This window comes from Sceloporus occidentalis, unplaced genomic scaffold (genome assembly GCF_023333645.1).
Source record: "Sceloporus occidentalis isolate IW3139 unplaced genomic scaffold, rSceOcc1.0.p SCAF_9, whole genome shotgun sequence".
NCBI lineage: Eukaryota > Metazoa > Chordata > Lepidosauria > Squamata > Phrynosomatidae > Sceloporus > Sceloporus occidentalis.
Window position 1 is genome coordinate 47,229,699 of NW_028316989.1, and position 24,053 is coordinate 47,253,751.

At 44.2% G+C, this 24,053-nt stretch overlaps 1 protein-coding gene across 2 annotated transcripts in view; it reads right to left on the bottom strand.

Moving 5' to 3' along the window:
* Positions 1 to 23,433, bottom strand: part of LOC149307459 (synaptic vesicle glycoprotein 2B-like) — a 41,002-nt gene extending 17,569 nt beyond the window's left edge. The window contains exons 1-3 of one of the 2 annotated variants that reach the window (XM_089539209.1): positions 22,990 to 23,433; positions 3,876 to 3,945; positions 210 to 1,092 (exon numbers count right to left, since the gene is read on the bottom strand). In XM_089539209.1, the coding sequence (XP_089395335.1) occupies positions 210 to 702 (493 nt within the window). In that variant the 5' untranslated portion in view covers positions 703 to 1,092; positions 3,876 to 3,945; positions 22,990 to 23,433. The remainder of the gene's footprint in view (positions 1 to 209; positions 1,093 to 3,875; positions 3,946 to 22,989) is intronic. The other variant, XM_089539211.1, reaches the window with a different exon arrangement.
* Positions 23,434 to 24,053: the final 620 nt, after the last annotated feature.

Here is a 24,053-nt window from a genome sequence, read left to right on the forward strand (position 1 = left end):
AGTTTATTCCTGACATTTTGCCAGCATCTGTGGCTGGCATCTTCAGAGAAATGATGATGCCAGCCACAGATGCTGGTGAAACGTCAGGAATAAACTCTTCTAGAACATGGCCACATAGCCTGAAAAACCCACAAAAATCTATGAAAGTCATTGTTTGGCCTTGCTTGACCCACTCTCATGGCATGCTGTCAGAGAGATACAGGGCTCACCTAGCATCCCTTTGTTGGAGCTGGACAAGCACATATCCTTTTCGGCGCTGGGCAGGACAAAGCCGACCACAAACACTTCCACCCCGTCTGCCATCAGAGCCAAGCCGAGGATGAAGAAGAGGATCCACTGGAAGCGTCCATGGCTGCACTCCTCAATGATGTTCTCATACTGGTGAGCCAGCTGCTCCTCGTCCTCCATCTTCTCCGCCATGAGTTCGGCATGGTCTCTAAACTCGTCTGGAAGCGCCTGAGATTTCTTCTTTTGCTTGGCCTTGATGTCGTCTGGGTGAGGGATACCCTGGTACTCTCCTTCGTAGACCTCGTCATCTTCATCATGGCCTTCGGTGGCATCACTTTGGGCATCTTCTTCTTGGCCAGGCTCCTCCCCGCCCTGATAATAGCCATTGCTGGGGGCATAGCCTTCATAGTTGCCATCTTGGTATCGGTAGTCATCAGAAACCTGGTTCACCTTGCCTCTGTGGCCATCATCCATGTTGAGGTCTAGAGATATTTGGGATACACTGAGGTTTATTTATCACTTTAGTGTAATGTGTTTGTATGCTATTGCTATTTCTTACTGCACCCAAGTTGTCCTGTTAAAACTATAGGAGCATGATGCCTGCACTTGGTGTCCGAAAAGCCAACAGAAACGTTGGGAGCTTTTGCAGTGATGTAGTTTTTAATTAAAGGATGGTATCCTCCCTTGGAAACATTGCAAACTATTTCTGATCTCAGCTGGGTCTCGCCTTTTCTTCCTCCAGTTGACAAGAGATGTCACAGGCCAATATATGAAGAAGGATCAGCGACTTTGTATAACCAGGAATCAGTGGCATGGGGCTGGTTGTTTGCTTTCCTGATTCATTCTGCAGCCAAAGGTCACACTCTGGGAAAGAAAGAGAAACAGACACGAAATGACTCAAAAGACAGAGAAAGAAAGGTCACCCCAAACTTTGTTTCCTGGCTTATTATTTGTACCTGAGAGGCTTACAAGAAGAATGTGACTATCTGAATGGACCAGATTCCCAAACCTAGTATATATTTCGGCGTACACTAAGAAATCCCAGGAATGTGGGGCAGAATTCTTATTGGGGTAATGCTATCACTCCTCACCCCAACCAAAAGAGACACATTCCTGGGGTGCAGGGATGATCTGAGTCAGGAGGAGGAATGTTAGGGCTGCTTCCCATTATTACAGCCTTTCCATGGAGAGAAAGAACAAGGGGGAGTAAGTGTAAGTGTAAATCTGCCAGGAAAGGGTAGAATGAGATGATTTGTCACTCTGAGATCTGAAGCAGCCGCCTCAGCTCTGCAGAGTATAGACCAGTGATGGTGAACCTTTTAGAGGCCAAGTGCCCAAACTGCAACTACGCGTGCCATAGGTTCGCCATCACTGGTATAGACAATGACCTTGTTAATCCCAAACAGAAGAGGCCTACTGGATCTGTGGTACTGTATATGTTGACTCGCCATTCAACAATTGACTTTACTCTGGTTTACTCCTGCATGGCACGCGGTTGGACTGGATTGCCCTTGGGGTCTCTTCCAACTCTGTGAAAATCAGCCATGGAACTGCACACAGAGCACATCAGTCAAACTTGGTTTGCCCAGGATTGGGGCTGAGACCCAGCTGCGCATGGGCTTGATGTTAAGGATTATTCTATGAATTGCAGAATAGTTGAGATATCCCCACAACACTGTTAGATACAAATGGTTTTTCAAAGCACCGACAACTCTCATCTGGATCCCTCGATTGCTCTGGACCTCAGCTCTATCATGCCAAGACTGGAAATGTTACCCTTTGGGACTCCAATCTCTACTCCAACTGCTAGCATCAGTTGGGAGTACCAGATCACTGAATGTGTTTCCAAGAGGCCGTAATTTTTTGTTGACGATTTTGCATGCAATACGCATGACAGGCAATTACAGCTCCCATTTCATTACCAGGGTCCCAATGGCCCTGGAAATCGTGAATTTCAATCAGGCCTGCGAACCGTTCTGGTTGGTGAATTGCACTGGAAAACTGATTAACGGCTTATGACTTCTTCATTGTGCCAGGCTGCCTGGAAGGGGAGTTTGCAAACAATTTATAATGGATGTGGGATAAGGGGGAGGGATCCAGCTTTTCTCTGGAGCTTTCGGCCTCCTGTACTTGGAATGCAACATTAGTTAATGAGCGACAATTCAGTCTTTGATCCGACTGGAAAAACCAATAATCTTTGAGATAGTCCCAGACTGCCTGGGGCAATGCACTTCATTTCGACAAAATGAAAAAGACACACAGAGAGGTACGTTTTGACTTTGCAATTGCAATGTTTCCCGCTCTCCTCCCAAATCTATCATAAGGTTCTTCCTCTGCTCCAAAGACTGACCCTTACAAGTTGACTTTTGGTTTGCCACTCCATGATTTGGTGGCCAAAAAATTAAAAATCACTCAAAGGAATAACAATTTAGATGGAGACAGAGAGAGAAGACAGCGTTGTTGACAGAAGCAGACGGCAGCCTGGCATTTCCTCTGGCCTTTCAAAAGATCAACTTGGCCTTTGCTGTTTTGATTTTCTAAAATGAAATCATGGGGTTTCTCAAAGTATAGTTAATTTTTAAAAAGCTATGGAAAAGTCAGGTTGCGCTCCTGAAAGCAAAACCAGTTCACTTTTTCATTTAAGGTCACATCACTTATTTTATGTTATAGTGGCCCCATACGGACAGGCCAAAATAAAGCTGCTTCGGGTCACTTTGGAGGCATGCTATTTAAATGATGCATGTGTCCTAAGAGTCCAGAAGCCGCACCAAAGCCACAATCCAGTCCTAAGGACTAGAGCACAGCTTTGGCACAATTTCCGGACTCTTAGTATGTGTGTGTCATTTAAATAGCATACCTCCAAAGAGACCTGAAGCAGCTTTATTTTGGCCTGTCTATATGGGGCCACTATTATTACAGCTTCTTTTCTCAAAAGGAGAGATCCAGAATTACAGCTCTTGTGAACATACAGAGGCTCCTAGAGCATCTTACAATTATTATTATTATTAACATGCATCTGAGGAAGTAGGCCCAAGTCTACGAAAGCTCATGCTACCAGCTTCTTTCTTTCAGTTGCTTTCGAAGATGCTATAAGAGCCCTTTGCATACTGATTTTCCAGACTAACACGTCTTTGAATCCTAGATCAATAAGTATGAATATTAGGCTAGGGCTGCTAATGGGCCCTGTTTTTGTTTTCATCTCTACCCTTTGCTACTGACAAGGAAATGGGCTGCACTCCGTGCTGCAGAAATAATCCGGTTTGACTCCACTTTCACTGCCAGTATGGCTCCTTGCTATGGAATTCTGGGATTTGTAGTTGGTTGCTCTGGTGCCACAACCAACTACAACTCCTAGGGTTGTACTACGGCAATGACATTATATGAAGCCACACTTGTGAATGGTGACAATGCACAATGGAGCACTGTGCAAAATGCTCCACTCCTGGCTCTGCTTGCTGAACGGTTCCGATAGCATACCTGTATCTCCACTTCCCTTCGCTGTTACACAATGGCACAATTCAACTTTACATGATCATAAACCATGATAAAATTTCCCAATGGGATGCCAGCCATTATTCCACATAGCCAGCCCTTTGTGTCCCCCATGATAAGTTGCCAAGAAGATTTGCTTTAGATGCCCATCTTACCTCTGGGGCTCATGAAGTCTTGAAAATTGCAAATCGTTGCAGATTATTCCACAATGCAATTCCTAGGATTCTGGGAATTAAAAAAAATGTCTATGAAAAAGCTATCTTTATCATTCTAACCCATTTAAAAAAAAGAATCCCTTAAGGGTTAATTGTTTATATTTCCCTCTCTTTTATTCCCCCCGCAGAGGTTATAAAATCACATCTATAGATCCTTGTTCTTGGATGTAACTGAGCACAGTTCTTCGATATCTCTATGAATGGTATGTGCAATACACCAAGTACTGCTTTATTAGCCCAAAAGCAAAGAATGCGGATATTTTATTGCCAACAGGTTTATGTTTAGGGTTAATATTTGGATCAGCCTTATGATCCCAATATCCACAGGGAATAGATTTTTTTTTACTACAGGGAAGAGATTTTTCCACTTGCAAGTCAATGCTTTGGATATTGGCTAAGAGAGTTTTCTGCAACTGCAGACAGACTCAAGAGTGAAAATAAAAATAAACTCCTAGTTTACTAAGAAGGAGAAGAGAGAGATGAACCTGATGGATGCATTGGTGAAGATTGTATAAACTCTCCGTAGGGCTTAATAACTGAGTTATCAGTGTTGTGAATCTCGTATTAGTAGCGGAGAGTTACATTTCAGGAGAGCCAAAAGGCATGGAAAGGTCATCCTGATAACAGGAGCGGAGGCCAAGAGGCAAATTTCAGCACCATTGCTAGTGCTAGACAGCCAACAGAAGTCCCAGAGAAATGGTAGACCAGGGGGGCTAATGCTATCATCGAGTTACATACATGATCCCCTCCTTATCTCTCTCCCGCAGTGATAGTCACAGATTCACTTGGTTCACATTACAAGCTGGCAAAGAAGAAAAACGCAGAGCTGGGGTGAGAAGCAGACATTAAAAACTCCTCAAATGTATTAGCAAATTTGACAGAATGGATGAAGGGAACCTTTTCTTTGCTACTGAATGCATCCCACCATGACACTAACTTTCCATGGTGGTGGGTTGCGGGATTGTGTGTTCCTGGGAGGAAAGAGGCCATGCTGATGGTAGGGTCTCCTATGTCACACAGGCTTTTGCTGAAGAGCCAGCCTAAATTTGCTAGACAGTTACTGGGCAGAAGCAGTATTAGTGGTGGTGCCAACTGTGGAAGATCTCTCAGAGGCAATAGCAGCAGCACCATAGCTAACACTTCTTCGTACTGGGTAGGAGGAAGCACAGTAAACCACTTTTGAATATCTTTTACCATGAAAACCCTATCCAAAAAGAAACAAGTGATAGTGCCAGAATATGACCCTCCCAGGTCGAATGGCATTCAATGAGCTACTGGGGTAGAACAGAGGACAACTATTGTGGACCCAAGCCGAAATTATGTCTAGCTGTCGACATGCTCAGATGTGAAATGAAAGTCCATAGCTCATAAAAATTGTGGAACCCTGGAATTGGAAGGGGTCTATGGGCCACCAGACTCAACCCACTCCTCAATGCAGGATTGCCAGCTAGAGCATCCCCAGCAGGTAGCTGAGAATCATACTGCATCATCTCTGTAGGAAATTGGTTTTGTTACCAAGCCTCTCCAAGTGTCAAGAAATTCCTTCTGACGTTTAATCAAAATCTACCCTCCTGTAACTTCAAACCATTAGACCTGATTCTACCAGAAGAGAAGAAGTTTGAAGTCTGGTGTGCAAAGTAAGGTGAGCAACCTTGAGTGGGAACAGCTGGGACAATTGGTCTCTCTCAGACCTCCACCCCAGCTTTCCCTGGGCAAAACACCTGAGCCCCAAGAAAAACCCAAACACTGGGTTGCTCCCTGACTGCCCCTCCACTGGAAAGCCAAACTGAAGATCCAACTGGCAAGTTGCATGACCTCCAGTGAGGGCTAAACCCTCAAGTCAGCCCCAAGGACAGCCTCCTTCCCCATTCTCCAGGTCTTCTGACATGTAGGGAAAGCTCCAGCGACCTATTCTTCACCAAAAGGGTGCCATAGGTTCATTGAATTCATCATCCCCCCACCCACCCCCACACACACTACCTGCCAAGTGACTGCCTACTTAAGACACCACCAAGTACACCCAAATTTCAGTTTCAACAGTTGTTATTGTGGTTAACCACCTTTGAGTCGATCCTGACACACACTGACCCTGTGGATGAGACATCTCCGAGATTTCTTATCCTCTGCTGCTCTGCTTAGTTCCTGTAAATTCATAGCCATGGCCTCCTTAATAGAGTCCATCCATGTGGCCTTCCTCTCTTTTTACATCCCTCCACCTTCCCTAGTATTATAATCTTTTCCAATAAGTTGTGCCTTCTCATGAAGTGGCCAAAGTATGACAGTCTCAATCATGTTGACTTCCAAGGAGAATTCTGGCTTGATCTGTTCAAGGGTCCATATGTTTGTCTTTTTGACCATCCACAGTATCCTCAGCACTCCTTTCCATCACCACCTTTCATCTGCTTTCAATGGTGTAGGTTGGGGGGGCATGGAAAATGGGGGGGGATTCCTACGTGACCCAGAAGCAACCATTAAGCTTACACTGTGTTGGAGGCAGGTGGGTGGGTTGGTTGCAAGTCAGCAAGATGGAGAGACAGGGGTGGCTAGAGCTTATAATACCTCTTGCTCTGCCCTTATGCACACTTTCTGTCCTGGCGCACAGCATCATGATATTTAATTCACATGGCCTCTCTTCACGGGAGGTCATCAAACATTACCTCCCCTCTGCGATACCGCACTATGCACGGGAGGATGTGACTTACTGGGAAATGTGTTTCTCATGAAGTAAGACCTTAGTGTGTCTTTTTCTTTCTCCTTTTTAAAATTACTTCAGTGGTATTGGTTTTGAGAAGAGAGTGACAGAAACGTGGGTTTCCACCTCTGACTTTGAAGGAATTCTGATATTTTTAAGCCTGACATTTGAAGTGTGTGAACTCTGGGAAAGGTTGACTAGCGGCATTATGCGCAATTGAGAAGGGAGCACAATGTTCCAGCAATGTACGTCGCAAACTGCTCCCATCTTACTAGAAGAAAAAGCTGTACCTTTCAAATCTACCATCCCAAAGTACCATCCCAAAATATACTGCCCATGGTAGAGTCTATGAATCCCGCAAGATTTAGTCCAGTGACACTGTGCAGCTTCCATGTCTCCTGGGGCTGTGAATCTGCTCTGAGTTTGCAATCTGTTCATAGACACCAGTTAATCTGAAGATACATACATACATACATACATACATATATATATATATATACACACACACACACACACACACACCATGTTGAGATATTAAAGATATATTACCCAAGCTAGGATTATAGTTCCCATCCTCCTCCTCTGGCATGTCAAGACCATGGAGACTGGGGATGATAGGAGCTGGGGCCCAGCATACAACTACATGAAAGAAACCCCTCTTATTCACTATCAATAAAGCTATAAGACGAATGGGGGAGAGAGAGGCTGCTTTGCAAAACATTTCACAATGATTTTACCGAACAAGAACTTTGCTGTCCCCACATCCATCTATCTACATATCCCTCCTCATGCTGGCTGGGGCTGATAGGACTTGTATTTTAAAGTATCTGAAAGATAGTAGCTTGAGGAAGACTGCTGTAGCAGTCAGTTGCATGGAAAATGATGGTCATTTTTTGTTTTTAAAGATCTCTCTGCTTCCCCGCTCTCTCATTTTTCTCTCTGTGTGTAAAAAGGTGGAGATAATGAACAACCTGCTTCTTTTCTGTTCCTCTCTCTTGTTTCCAGACGGAAGCCCTAGCTGTGAGTCTGCAGTCAGGGTTTCCCTGCTGCAGTATGACATCATGGAGAGGGAAAAGGGTTGATCAGATTCCTGCAACGAACTGGTTATTCTTCTGATATAAAGTAAACCATCCCACTACCATCTCAGGTCCAGCGCATCCTTTCTTCCACTGTCCCATTGCAATGTATTCCCCACCAGTCCATTTTGCTGGATGGCAAAGGTGCTGAACTCTACTCCCAAAACAGGATTAGCACTTTGAATAGTTTCCTTAATATCCAAAGTTAATGGCTTTGCTGCACCCTAACTAGCCACCACTGCTGGAAACATGGACCACAGTAACCTCATAATCATTCCACATAGTAGCAGTGACCCTTCAAAAGGAGAAGGGAGTCTGTTCATATCAGGATACCATGCCGTGACCATCGAAATCCATGTCTTGCCATGTTGCACACTGGAGTTATTTCCCTACCAGTTTTCTGTTTGCCTCTATCTCTGGAGTCAACAACTGGCAGCTCTTCAGCAGAATCGAGTGCCGATTTCCCACTACTAACCCGTCACACCTCCTTGCCTTCAACACTGGTGGGCATGAAAGAGAAATAATAGGATCATGTGCCAGGTGGGCGTAGCGCAATGCTTGGTTAGTGCAGTTTTGTGTCTTCCTCCATGACAGCAGCTGTCAAGCCCCAGTGAATGATGCCGCTGCGCTCACTTCACAATGGGGAGCGGAGAGAGAAGGAGCCAACTTGAAGCAACTCCAAGGAGAAAGAAGTGAGTAGTCTTGGCTGCATGTGGAAAAAAGAAGGGTATATGGAGTGAACCCGCATTTTTCTTCCCCTCACAGCTGAGACCAGCCACTTCTTCCTCCTCTGAACTGCCTCCTCCCTACCTTTGTCCCACCAATAAAGCAGCAGCAACCCACCAAGATCTGCTTGGAGGGAGCTTTTGGGAGAGGTTTAAAGGGCTAGAGAACTGCCCTGTGCCCAAAAAGAGACATTTAATGGCTGCATTTGCACTGCAGAAATAATCCAGTTTGACACTGCTTGAACTGCCATGGCTCCATGCTAGAGAGATTTGCAGCTTTGTGAGACATTCAGCCTTCTCTGTCAGAGCCACAACAAAGGACAAATCCCACTGCACATTAGCAGTTAAAGCTGTGTCAAACTGGGTTATCTTTGCAGTGCGGAGGCAGCCTACGTTAACGCAATCCACACGTAGGAGCGCATGTGTCACAATCAACAGGCTTCCAGCCAATACCGGAAAAGGCTGAACCTAAAGCACTGTGACACATAAGCAGATGAAGGAGGAACGGATTTCCGGGTAACAACAATGATTACTACAGGAATAATTTTGATCAAAACACACCCAGTGAAGTGTAGACGCACTAAAGAGTTACATCCCTTTGTTCTCGTTTTCTCTCTTTTTGGCCAGCCTTCTGCTAATTAACACTGAATGAAACCAAGGCATTAATTACAGAAGCTGCTCCTCTATCCTCCTTAACCTTTCAGCATAATTCCCTTGGAAAGAAAACTCAGCCCATGAGAGCTGACTGAGCTCCAGGCAAAGCAGGGACACTGAGAAACAAGATGGAGGAACAGAACATCAGCTCCTTTATCCTCCTTAACCTTTCCAAACCCATGCCATGCAGGAATGCACAACTAAAGCATTCCTGAAAGATGCCAGGATACAAGAGGACATCCCTTATAATAAGAGAGACCTGGCAACCCTACTCAGAATCCCCTGGACAGCAAATTTTCCAAACTGTGAGTTGGTATCAGGATGTTTAATGAGGATCCCTGATGGTTTTTTGAAAACTCTTAAGGAATGTGAAGTTGAAGGCTTTCATGGCCGGCATCCTTTTGTGGGGGTTTTTCAGGCTATGTGGCCATGTTCTAGAAGAGTTTATTCCTGATGTTTCATGGCTGGCATCTTCAGGGAAGGTCTGCAACAACAAAGAATCTTAGAGCCAACAAGGACAAACCCATGCCATGCGGAAGGTGCCAGCCACAGATGCTGGCGAAACGTCAGGAATAAACTCTTCTAGAACACAGCCACATAGTCCGAAAAACCCACAAAAAACCTATAAAACCCTGCTAATTTCCCATGCCATCCACTCTCACTCAAAAACAAAAATGCAATGAGAAGTGGACATACTCTGTGGCCACATAATACTATGTATTGCAGGGGCAGAAAACCAAGGGAGAGGAGACAAGGAATGGAAAAGAGCATGGCACATGCTGGCTAGCTGCTTAGCTGGCTAGAGCATTGAAAAAGGACACTGCAACATTGTGTAGGAGAAATGCCTGCTACCTGACATAGCTTTGTCCTTTCTTACAAAGAGAACAAAGAAAGAGGATATGAGAAGGTGGCACTCTGTTCAGCCCTTTTATCGCACTATAGCACCTGCGATTGTGTGGAGCATCAGTTCCCAAGTCACGGTGTGAACAGACCCATGGCTTCAAACCTTGTCTCTGCTTTCAAGTTTCCTATCAAATAGCAATCCTTCTCTTTGCTCACCTTCTTCCAAGACCATGCAACTCCAGAAGAGAACATTGTGTCCTCCTACATGCAGAAATAGAAGGGAAGTCACCCAAATGTCAGCCTCACAATTAAGATGCTGTAACTCTCCTTGAGCTTTGAGGAGAGGCAGGAAAGAAATACAATTTATTATTATTATTATTGGAGCATTAATGAATACAGGAACATGTCCACGCATACTCGTGCCAACCAACACTTCCATGACCAACAAAAGATCCTTTAGTACATGCTGTCATTTTATACTCATCAACTGAAATTCTACATTAGGGATGGAAAGAAGATTGATAGTTATTTGCCCCCAGGGTTGAAGAGCTCAACTTTCTCAACTGCCAATAGAGAACTAATGGAAGGAGAGATGAGGTGTAGCATAGCATGTTCCATGCTGGAACTTTACAATATCTCCTGATCTGGGCCAAACGTCTCCATCAATGCGAGAGGAAGAACTCAAGGTTTAAATGCAACAGCAGCAGCAACAAAATGTAGAAGAAAGGCAAGTGACAGATTTACTCATCCCTCGGCCTGACTCATCCTCTCGCAAGCCTGCGCAAGATGGAGAAAAAAAAACCCTTTCAATATTTAAATGGCATCAAGGAATGGCAAGCACCAGCTGGTGTGTACTTGGGAGGCAGGAACACTGGCAGCAGGGGAGGGCAAGGAGGGAGGACACGTTGGTTGGGCTTTTTCTTATGCACTCCACTAATGACTCTCTCTTCCCTTAGGTAGCAAGGAGTGGGGATGACATGTTTATTTCTGCAGCCGCTCGGGTGGAAAAGAGAATTGTGGGCTTTGTAGATCCTTATATACTGCCTCTGTCTCTTTGCATTCAGGTTTGTCTTCCAAGGAAGATGGTCTTTGAAACAGGGCCCTCATGAGAGGTGCTGGCCTCTTTCCATCTCCCTCCCAAGAGGTCCTTCCGACTCCCAACGCGCCAGACTTTTGGGAAATGGCTGCTCTCTGATGCAGCTGCCATTGGCCTACTTGGGAACAAGCTCTTAGCACATCATTTGTCCCACCTAAGGAACACATTTGCAACTGCCGCCACCCCCAAAAAGACCACAAAGATTTGCATAATGTTTACATTTGGTAATTTATATACCTGGGGAAATATATAGAAATCATTGCTATAATTTACATAAAAATACAAAGGGCCCTTGGTATCCGCTGGGGTTTGGTTCCAGGATCCCTTGTGGATACCAAAATCTGTGGATGCTCAATTCCCATTAAATACAGTGGCATAGTAAAATGGTGTCCCTTACATAAAATGACAAAAATCAGGGTTTGCTTTTGGGGATGTATATTTAATTGTGCAGTGTTGACATTCAACACAAAGACTGCAGCACAATGCAGCTCTTCATGCCAGGATTTATGCCATGCAACTTGAGTGTAGAATTTCAGGTATAAGCGCATAAGGCAATTCTAAACTGAGACAAAACAAAATAACTGCACATTTTCTCCTTGCTTCTGAAAGCGTGGTCTAATTGAACGAATTCATCTTTCATACTGAGACAAGGAAATGGATGCTACAAGATTCCCAAAGTCTGCCCCATGTATAAATAATGCAGCGTTCTTAATTAATCCATCCGTTTTCTCAAGAAGTTTCTAATTTAAAAAAAGAAAAGAAACATCAAGTCATGGCCTTGCTAAAGGCATGCTAAATCCATCCAGCATGTGCTTATTCATGGAGAAAATGAAACAAACAAAACATCATAAAAAACCCCACACTGTGGGTCCTCTCCTACTTCTTGAAAGAGCCATAATTTTCTCTAATGTTCTTGGTCACATCCATGTATATATCAAGCTGCCTTTGAATATGAAATTAGAGGTGGTGCAGAATGCTGTTGCCAAAATATGATCAGGAGATGCCTGCTTGGAGCATCTTATTCCGGCATTATTCAATCTCCGTTCATGCCTCCTTTATTTCCAAGTTCGTTGCAAAGTGCCAGCCATTTAGCTTGAAATCCTAACATCATCCCAGTGCCCCTAATGCTCCTTTCCATATAGTTTAAGTCCCTGCCCTCTTGGTGATTCATTGCCTTGGTGCCCTGGCTGTTTATCTTTCCTCCAGCTTCATGGCAACTGGAAGCCTCTCCGTGGGATTTTCTCTTTTTCATTTATTTGCCAAGTCAAAGGTATGCATGCCTATCGTGAAGCTTTGCAGAGAAGACAAAAGCTGAAACTTCATCTTGGGATATTAAGGAGAGAGCTGTGAGCCAGGGACTTCGGCAGAAACCTTGAGCTCAAGGGAACACCAGATAAGGAGCAATGAATCCAGATCAGAATGGAAAGCCCACCTTCTTCTGTTGGAAGCCACAATCCTATAACAGATATAAATTGTTAATTTCAATCTCATAAGCAAGGATAAATAATTGAATCTATTTTCTCCTTGCTGTTTGGGAAGCCCTCCAAAACTGCACAGTTGACAGTTTGAGAGACAGTATAGTGTAGTGGTTTGGATGATGGACTAGAGCTCCAAGAAGGTTTTAATCCTTCCTCAGCCATAAAAGCCCACTGGGAGACCTTGAGCAAGTCATGCTCTCATGCACCATCCTCTTTCAGTAAGCCATTGTTAACCAGTTTCTGGCACGTTTCAAGGAAAGAAAGAAAGAGTTGTAGCCAATGGGCACAAATATGATCCTGGGGGGGAGGAGTGCTGGACCACCACATTAGATGGCATGGGATGTAATCAAGATGACCAGATAAGGAGGACAAGGCCCCATAAAATGTGGGACATTCATGGAAGATGCAGGATGTTACAAAAGAAAAGCTAAAAATATTAATATAAATATAAATCCATGCTTCTTAGTCATGCTCAAACTGGAGGACATTTTGGAATTCCTCCCGGACAGAAGACTGAAATGAAGGGCATGTCAAGGAAAATGAATGACATCTGGTCAACCTGGATTTAATGGTTTAGAGATCAGTAGGCCACTACACATTCGGTGCGGTTAAGGACCCAGGACCTCCATGAAAGTGGGGGGAAACCCACAAATAAAAAACCACTTTTTATTTTTACCTGAGAGAATGCCTCTCTAGGAACCTCTAAGTCCTCCATCACAACTCTATGGCCAACAACTGGCAAAAGTTGACCACAGAATTGCATTGGAGGACCTACAAATCCTAGAGTAGTGTTTTCTCTGGGAATCTCTAGGTCCTCCAGTGTGACTCTATGGTCCACGTCTGGCAGAGTCATGCTGGAGGACCTAGAGAGTCCTAGAGAGAACACATTGGGAAAATCAGCGAATAATCAAATCTGCAGAAGTCAAAGCTGCAAATGTGGAGGGCCAGCTGTACTTCTGAACCAATCGTGACCTATTTTTTTAGCCAGATACTTTGAAATCTGGGGAGCCTGACTTGACTTTGCTCACCTTTTGCTCACTCCTCTTTGGGTTCTTCCAAGGTATTGTTCCTTTTCGGCATTTCGCCCTGTGGGCTCCCCTTCCTCCCTTCCCTTCTGCTGTTTTTCTTTGGCAGAAACATTCCTTCCAGCAATGGGAACGGAGGCCATCTGTTGCTGCCAGACCCAATGGGGAGCTAAGGACAACCCTTGCTTTCAGACAGACAAATGCAAAAAAGATGGTTCAATGTAGCACTTCTCTCTCCCTTTGACTTTATCCCTCCACACCCCTGAAAATGTTGTGCTCTCCTCCTCTCTCTGTCTTTGCATTACACTTCATTAGGTACCACCAAAATTTAATCCTATACAAGGACTGCCATGCAACCGAGTGCTGCTGCTGAATGCCAGCTCAAGAGTCTGTCAGTTTTGGCAAAGGCAGGGAGCAGTTCGTAGGTTGTCAACCAAGCTTCTAGCTGGGGGGAATGGAGAGACGCCATTAACTGTTCATCCAAGCAAGCTGCAAGCTGATATTTTAACACTTCCCCTGTTCAGTGAAGCAGCAATACATCCATCTTGTGGCTAGAGAGAGACGCAGTAATTGGCCAAACCACCAGGTCAGATATTTCGAGACTTCTGGGCTGGAATTGTCTTGATGCCTTTTCCTGTGCAAGGATGTGTCCAATATCCCCTTTACACAATGGTTTTCCCAGTCAATGCAAATGGCAGCTAGGAAGCTGCCAGGTGTAACTCTGCTCCTATCCAAACAGCCCTTGTTTGGCCGCAGGGGTACCAGGAAACCTCTTCAACATGGTTGCATAACTGGTGTCTGTTGCCCTCGGGGCTCTCCACATAAGTATCCTAGCAAAGCTTTACCATCTGCTAGTGCAGTTGTTCCCAACCTTTGGTCTTCAATTTGTTTTGGACTTTAGATCCCAGAAGCCCCAGCCAACTTGGCCAAAAGTCAAGAATTATGGGAGCTGAGGTCCAAAACATCTGGCGGACCAAAGGTTGGGAACCACGGTGCTAGTGTCAATGGTTCTGTTGCCCAGCCCATCTCCAGATTTCTCTATCATCCTGCCTTGAGGAAGAGTTCTGGAGAACTTGGAAGCTCATCCTGTTATGCGCTAGTTCCCTGATATTCTAGAGGTCCTAAAGAAGGTATTTTGTTGTTATCAACTGATGTCAAGTTGACATTGACTTATGGTGATCCTATGAATGAGAGACCTCCAAGTCATGGTATCATCAAGAGCTCTACTTAGGTCTTGCAGACTCCTTGATGGAGTCTCTCCATCTGAAATGGGGTCTTCCTCTGTCCCTACTGCCTTCTGTCTCACCAAACATTATTGCCTTTTCTAGTGAGTCATGTCTTCTCAAGATATGGCCAAATTATGACAGTCTCAGTTTAGTCCTCTTGGCTTCTATGGAAACTTCAAGCTTGACTTCTTCAAGGACCCATTTAATGGTCTTTTTAGCAGTCCATGACATCTGCAGAACTCTCCTTCAGCATCACATTTCAAATGAGTTGATTTTTTCCCTACTACATTGTTCTTGGGATGGCACTACCATCAGCCTCAAGCCAGCAGAGGAATGCTGGGAGATGCAATACAGTGACATCTGGAGATCTGCATTTTGCCCATTCCTGACGAAAAGGCCAGGAAAATACTTTGCAAAATACTCATTTTAGCATATTGATTAATCCAGATATGGATTCTGGCACCGGCTGCTACTCAGAAAGGAAAACAGCCTTCCATGGCTCCAGTCCAATAAGAAATAACAAGAATTATTGAGAGTGGCCTTTTTTAATAATAAAAAATCTCATTACCTAGATTCTTGTCTGCTTAGCCAAAGCCTCAGGCCCCTTTTAAAGTAAATCTTTCTCCGACGCTGAAAAGAAGCTAAACCAGCAATGAAAACTGACTTGTCATTCCATCCGCACCAAACCAAAGAGGGCTGGGGCTGGGTTCTGGACTCCCATATTTCATCCTAAGAACACTGCCAGTTCTTCCCATTACGGCAGAAATGGTCAGAAAGGGGATTCTTGGGGAGGAATGAGAGGGCCCTGAAAGCTGATCATATTGAAGAAGATGAGGCATTACTCTGTTCATGACTAGGGCTTCCCAAGCTATCTGATGGGGGCAACCAGGAATTATTATTTTCCCCCACCGTGCCAGGGACTGGAACCATGTATGGGACCATTGGTTACAACTGTTTCTTTCTTTCTTGGAAACTTTGCCAAGGACCAGCCACCAATGGCTCAGGACTAGACCAACCCATGGACGACCGCTTTGAGCTGCACCGCTGTAGGGTAAACTTGCCTCTTTTGTCGCTGTTGTTATTATTTGCCATCTGCTCAACTTTGACTTATGGTGATCCTATGAATGATAAACCTGGTCACAAACTGCCCTGCTCAGTTCTCTGTAGGTCCCAGCCACAGATGCTGGTGAAACGTCAGGAATAAACTCTTCTAGAATATGGCCACAACGTAGCTCGAAAAACCCACAAAAAAACTATGGATGCTGGCCATGAAAGCCTTTGGCTTCACATTGCCCTGCTCAGGTTTTGCAAACTCAAGGAGGCTGTGGCTTCCTGGACTGAATCAATCCACCTGGAGTGCAGTCTCCCTCTTTTCCTATGACTTTCCACTTTACAAAACATAGTCCTTTTCTCTAATGGGTCCTTTAGAGGAGCTAACCAAGGTGCTGAACCCCATTTTGGACAGAGGATTGAGACATCTCCTTTAACCTTCACAGTACAATTCAGAATTGATTCGTCACCCAACAGACATTGGTGCCCCCAGCCTCCCCTGATCACTAGGCATTGCTTCCAAGGAGGGTTAAAAGGTCAGGACTATCCAAGACCCTTCCAAGGCACTTGGAAGGTCCTACCTTTTATACCTTAGTTCCATAATATTATACCAGCCCAAAGGAAGGTATTTTGCTGTTGTCATCAAGTCAACTTCAACTTATGGTGATCCCATGAATAAGGGACCTCCAAGTCACTCCTATCAGCAACAGCCCTGCTCAGGTTTTGCAGACTCAGAACAACCATGTCTGCCTTGACTGAGTCTATCTCACCCAGAATACAATTCCCATGAATGGGAGACCTCCAAGTCACCCTATCAACCCCTTTGGCACCTAAGGATCATCCCTAAATCTCAGGGCCAAATCTTGAGACGTAGGCATGAGACCTTGTGGTGTCACAGTGGTGATCTGGTGATGTTACTAGGGTGATGTTATAAGGGGCAGCCCCTTATGATGTCCTTAATTAATTAATTCTTAAGCAAAATATAATAAGCATTAGCCACGTTTGCACTGAGAATGCCATTCAATTTTTTTTAATGCCATCTAACAAACGGGGGTATTCTTCAAGACAAGGTTCTTACACTGAAATGCTTTTCCCTTTGTCCTGAGCACCAGAGCAGTGAGAACTGGCTTTGAAATCTGAAAACCCTACTTCCAAGCTCTGAGTATTTGTATGCCCTGCCTTTTCAAAAGCCAGTCCCAAAAGACTTACGTAGCAATAAGTCCTGATGCGAGGATTAGAAAGAACACTCTCATTGGGCACATGGAAAGGAGAGCATGAGCCCCGTATCACATATCTTCACAGACCAGGACAACCTTGGGCATAGCTCAGTTAAGACCTTGCATTTATTTGGGGTCAGGATTCATTTTGCATTCCTGGAGGTTTTAATATCTACAGTTGGTTGACAACATCTATTTGCGCTTTCCCTATTCAAAAGGCACAGTCCTTGCATGGAGTATTACATAATTATAATATGTAAAATGTATTGAAAACAGGAAAATCCAGATGTTATAAGACAACAGCATAATAAAAAAAATAGGTCAGTCAATTCCAACATCAATAAACCAGCAGCATGGATCCCGATAAATAAGTAATACTACTAAAACATTTAGGGAGAGCTCAATCGCTTTAAAGCAGTGGCTTTAGGAGACCTCATTTAAGAAAGGGAAGCATGAAGTAAATACATTTTTAAAAGCCATGCTGCTCGACTGGGAAATAAAACAAAGGTCTCATTGCTCTCTAAAATAAAAATCTCTAAGTGACTGACAGTTTTTCATTACAATGCTTCAACATATGAGAGCAGCATTTCCCATCAAAGGAGAGAGAAATGGAGAGCATTCTTTGCATCCCTGTCTCAAGACCATGCAGAAAAACAGAGGCCTGCCAATACTACCATCACAGAAGAATCCTCACTTAGGTACCAGAGCTATCCCAAAGCCCTAAATAGTCTGACTATTTAAGACTATATTTTCCCATATAAACCCATCTGGAACGAGGGATCTTCAGAAGGAGGCCCTCCTCTTCGTCCCACTTGCTTCCCAGGAACATATGATGGAGACACAAGAGAGGGTCTTCTTGGTGGTTGCTCTCATGTTTCATTCCCTTCCTAACAGAATCTTGAACAGTCCCTGCTTCGCTGTACAATCAGCATGCAAAGACTTCTTTAGTCTGACAGGGGCCTAATCTGCACTGCCGAAATAATGCAGTTTGACACCTCTTTAACTACCATGCCTCCATGCTATGGAATCCTAGAGTTTGAAGCTTGTGTTAAGGGTTTAGGATTGCTTACAGGTGCAGGAAAGAAACTCTGCACATGCCCAAAGGCCCTCTCCTTTGCAATCATGATCAGCAAGGGCATTGCCAAGGCAGGCGAGGGGGGTGCTAAAGTGGAAGACGGACCCACTGCCCATGCGCAGAGGCCCATTTTCTGCCGTTCAGCAGAACCGGTCAATGCGGTCGGGCATAACATGTGGTCCCACAAGGGAGCCAAGGAGGAATAATGATCAGAGAAAGGAGGAGCATTTATTGTGTGTGTGTGTGTGTGTGTGTGTGTGTAAGGAGCAGGATGAATATCAAGCAGGAGGGGGAAAGTGTCGAAGCTGCAAGCTGGCAGGTTTCACCTCTTGCAGAGCATCTTTGTGGGAAGGGAGGCAGGCAGGGCTTTTGCCGACCACCAGCTGTCTCAAGCTTTAATGAGGCAGCTATAAATAATGCTCAGCTAGCCCTGTCTCTCCAAAGCACTTGGACTGTTTGCTTCCATTTTACCCCTCTCTCTTTCCCTCCAGGAAAGAAAAGACAGCAAGGACCAAAGGGACCTTCATTTCCAAAGAATATCACTTCACCTTCCTTAGTTTGGAAACCCCAGTCCTGTTTAATCTAAACATTTTGATTTGCCAGGATTCATGCCCATCTCAGTTTGAGTACTGGACTACAACACTTGAGATTAGGGTTCAAGTGCCCCATTCAACCATGGAAATCTATGGGTGACCTTAAGCAAGTCGCATTCTCTCAGCCTCCCAAACCTTGCCAAGAAAATGCCATGATAAGCACCAATGAAAACATGGCACCTTTGGGGTGCCATAAGTTGGAAGCAACTGGAGGGCAGACACAACAACAATAGGAGTAAAAACCACACTTTCTGACTTTGGAGTCTTTTGCCCTGATCCAGGGACGGAAATCACTGGTAGCCAATGTAACCCAGTGCAAGTACATATGCTCCAAATGGCACAGAAAATCTCAATCGATCCTAGAATCAGAGAGTGGGAAATTCGACCTCTATTGTCCCGCTTTATCAAATTGTCCTGGTTCTTCTCTCTTCCTCCCACTCCAGCTCCTTTTTGTCCTCAGCTCACTTCCCAATTGCTGGAAACTGAGTTCAAAATGGAAACGTAGTTTGCATTCAACTTAGTGGGAGGAAAGGAGAAGAAGGTCTGTGAGCCGCCTTGGGTCCCTTCAGCTCAGGCAAAAGCAAACTGCAGCAGCATCTCCTAGCTTGTGTTTCCTTCCTCATTCATACCTTTTGCTATCTTGACTACACCCTAGTATTGCTTGGCCTTATATGTCCTAGTCTTCATCTGAGAAGCATTGGAAGGTATTGCCAATGGACTGAAAATGAAGTGTTACCATTGAAGGCAAAATTTGGCACCCAGGCCTACAAGGATGCTTGCTGTGTCCTAATCCCAGATGCTTGGAGAGACAGAAAGATATTGTGAAGCAAATGCATCATGCACCATGCACCATCAATCTTCTTCCTCCATAGCAGCCGAGACAACATTCGTCTTCTTAGTCTGTGCTAAAATGTGTAGTCATCTTCCAACCAAAGCCTTTGGGATTTCTTCTGCAACTCACCACAAAGAGGACGGTTCCTTTAAAAGCAATGTAATCTCCACCTCTTTCTCCTTTGTATTTTCGGATGCATCCTGGGGCCATATCCCAGAATGCAACCTTCTGTTTGCACCGTGTCACCATTTTTAAAATATGGCCCATTTCCAAATATGCCACACAAGGGAGCAAAAGAAAAAGTTTAAACATAACTTGTTTTTCAACGTTTAAAACAAAAGTAAGGGACCTACCCCCTTGTAAAGAGTACGGAAACAAAGAGGAACCATTTGCATGCATCACAGTAAGGTTGGATTGGAGATGAAAAGTCTGTTTGTGTGAACAAACTCCTCTTTGTGCAACAACAGTGTCTTTTGCACAAAATACACTGTTTCATGAACAGGAATCTCAATTTTTGCACTAGAAACGAGGTTTTCTGCACAAACGAATTTTTCACAAAGGAGTCCTGAATTGCAACAAATGAATCTCACAATGGTTTTCTTGATGGAAAATGTAAAGCATTTTGCTTTACATCCCTGATTCAGACTGATCACATTACATGCCTCAGATTTAATACCAGCCTGCAAAGATGCCTGACAATGCAAGCCTATGCACAGCCCTTTAGGTTCAATGGGACTTACTCCTAGGTAAATATGCAAAAATACTAGACTATACACACACACAAACAACACAGCCAACTATGCCACTGTATATCCTATACATTTGAGATGCACAATGGAAATCAAATGCCACATAGGGCCACACTAACTTCCATTTTTTATTTCTTAAAAGCTGGAATCAGTCCTGACATATATTGCAATATCATAAAATGCTTACTCTTTCAGTGTTTCAGCACAAGGGCATTTTGCGTTAATTGTTTTAACAACCTTGGCCTTCTATGGCTGCAGGTGAGCCAGCCATTCATTAGTAATAAAGCACAACACATACTTCAGGTTGCCATGTTTGGCATCATCCAAGGATTTGTTGCTGACAGATCATAAAACAAAACCGTCAGAAGAGCTAAACTTTCAAAAAGGTTAATGCGTTTATGAGACAGAATACCTGAGGCGCCATTCAAACAGATATAAAATGCTTGCAAATGACTAGCTCTTCATCCAAGGAGACCTAAATAAGAACCTTCTCTAGCAAACTAGGCAGAGAAGAAATGTGTTTCCCCTCTTTGCAGACAACCCAGATACATGGGAGCAGATAGAGTAGCCGTGGACACATATCTTGCAATACTTATCTTCAAGGCTGATGCACAGTTAAACCAAGTAAACTAAATATATAAACAATATATGTATACATATCAGCCAGCCACACACTCCATTGCAACAAATATCTATCTGACTTTACCAGTCTGGAATGAAACATGGCATTTTCACCAGTATATAGAGGCTTGTTTGAAATACTTGTAATTTTGTAAAAGAACCTACTTCACACTTGCAGATCCATCATCCTTACAATTGCCTTTGAACCCTAACACTGCTCTGCTCTGATTTGCACCCCTTCTTATATTGTTGTTGTTGTTGTTGTTGTTGTTACGCAAAGTACCCTTGGTTTAGGTTCATTGATTCTATTTCCTTTTTCCTAACAGAAAGGCAAAGACTATTAGCCACAACTCCATCTGAAGCAACCACTCAAGGGATTCGCACAAGCCAGCTGCTTGACAGCAATGAGTCCTTGCATGAAGGTTTAATGTAACTGTACTATAACCCTTTCAGGATGCGAGGAGAGGAGCTCACCCAATGGACACGGCCAGCCAAAATCTACATTGATTATACACACATAAACCCCACTACCACATGCTAAACAACTAGAGGTACATATATTTTGTGACAATACATCTAAGGATGGTTGTTTCAAGAGTTCAGTTCTTCCCGTCTTGCTAGCTTCACAAGAAAACTGAAATACATTCTTGCAATCTCAAATGCAAGGTGGGCATGATCCATGGATTACTAGACACCTCCCCTGTATTCTGAGGAGGCCCAACTACAGACATTGTGGATGGATCGTGCCTGATGTTGGAAAGCTTGCACCAAGGTGTAAAGCAGCTCCTGGACTCAAGGTGAAAAGAGGTTCTTATTCAGGTTCTTCCAGGTGGTTCTCTCGCTGGGAGAGACACTTGCCAACTCAACATGGACATACCTTTTTCCATTTTAAGACTCGCTTTACTTTTTCCAAAGAAATATATTAATGATGAATTGCATTTCTGATGCAATTTCAAAATCTTTGTCCCAGGCTCACTTGGGTGCCAATAATCATGGCTTCGGAAACCAAACCTGAATTCTATGAGTCTGTCATTCTTAGCATTTATAATCTAAGATAAGGGGGAATGCCCACCCACCGACTCCTGTTTTCTGCAAGTTTCATTAAATGTCCATCCCTATGTAAATCTGACTGCAAGGGGTTAATTGTCTGCAAAGTGTTTTTAATTTTGTGTTTTTAAAATATCCTCTTTTAAAAAAAATAATGGTCTTCATTTCATAGGTTGTTTTACTTGCTTTTTAAAACAACGTTTATCTATTTTGCTGATGTTTTTGTTTCAGTTTTTTTTAAATCTGTTCTTGATTTGATATTCTGAAAGACACCTTGAGTCCCAATGCCGAGAGAAAGCAAAGATATAAATGATGGTACTAATAATAAATAAATAAATAAATAAATAAATAAATAAATAAATAATTGTGACTTTGTTATAATAAAATAGACTCTTCATGACGGTCATAGACCAGCACCAAGCTGTGTTTGTTTGTCTCCATTATGCCTGGCACTTTTTCACATGGAGGCCATTGAGTTTATCCCCCAAATGCAGACTGACCTGCATGATAGAAACTTGATCATACGAAACCATTTTAAAGCCCCCAAAGAATTCCACCTGAACCGATATTTACTACTAACCTTCCTCCGAGGCCAATCTGGAAAAGGACATTTGCTAGACACCCCCAGCAAACTAAAGACACCGGATTATCACATCACAGCTTAGAAATCTGGCGCTGGAAGCCAAAGGAGACCAGACATATTGTGCCTAGATTCTGGGAATCAAGGAACACACCCATCTTGAATCCTTTCCCAATCCACATCCCAAAGCCCCTTTTCCCATACGATTCCAATATCCCTTTTGCCAGATGTTCCTCCCGGACACCGATAAACCGTTGCCGGCCCAAGTGATCTCTGTGGACTTCACAACCTCTCACCTTCCCTATCCAATTTCCAATGTACATCTCCAGGTCCCTGTCCTTCCTCTCTCAATGCCTCTCCATTGCTGCACTGTAGGCAGAGAGCCAAAAAAGTAGGGCCAAATCCCCCCCTTTATGGAAAGAAAAATTAAAAGGAGAATAAGAAAGGAGAAGAAAAGGTGAGAAACATTTCTTACCAGTCAAGGTTTTGTTCCAGAGTTTCCAATCATGTCTTTATTCCTTCACCAGACATTGCTCCCTTCTCTTCTTCTCGCCTCTTTAGGTGCTGGCAGCCAGGAGGGATTAAGCTGGAGCCACCAAGGAGTCCTGGCCAAGCTGCGTGGATCAGCCCACTGAGGACATGCGTCCAGGTGAGGAAGGATCAGCCGTGAGAGAGTCCATCCCTAGCAAGAGAGAGGGAGAGGGTGCATGTGTGTGTGTGTCTCTGTGTGTGTGTCTCACACACCAACAACAAAAGCTGTAGGGAAGAACAGGGAGGCTGCAGGCAGAACAGATGGGAGGGGTGGGAGGAGACCTGGCCAGCAGGGAATTGCAAATATAACAGATGTGTTGACTTTAACTTTATATATAGGGAATTGATGAGTGTTCGGCACTGGCCGAGGGGACGGCGGGCACCGGGAAGGGAGAGACAATAGTCAATATTAAAAAAGGGGAGGCACTTTTGGTGCATTCTTTTTTCCTCCGCCCACATGCGAGCATTAAAAAAACATAACTGCATGAAAGGGGGGACCATTTCCTAAGGACAAGCAAGCCAGGAGGAATTATCTCCCTCGCCCGCAGCTATCTCCATCTAAGACAGATGAGTCCAGTGAGATGCAACTGTCTCGATTGAGGAGGGGTCCATAAAGCAAAGGGCTAGTTAAAATGTTCCGGCAGCTGACCATCCGCTCCAAGCCCCCCTCGTCCATGGGATCCCTCAGAGGAAGCAAGTGAAAAGCAAAGAACAAGGCAATGCTGGGGTCAGAATCCAGTTGCTTGCCCCAACTAGACACATTGGTGACATATGTATGGGTAAAGTTGCACCACATGTGTGGGATGAATACTTAGGCATTGCATAACAGACAGATTATGCTGACAGCAGCAGAAGCGGAGTTACGTGGACAGGCACATTGGGCATTGTATTTGTGCATTGCCTGCTATGGTTGCATGTTGTGGTTGCGCATTGCGCATTTCAGTTATGCATCCCACATTGAGCACTGTAGTTGCACATCACGCATTTCATGTTGCAGTTGTGCGCCGT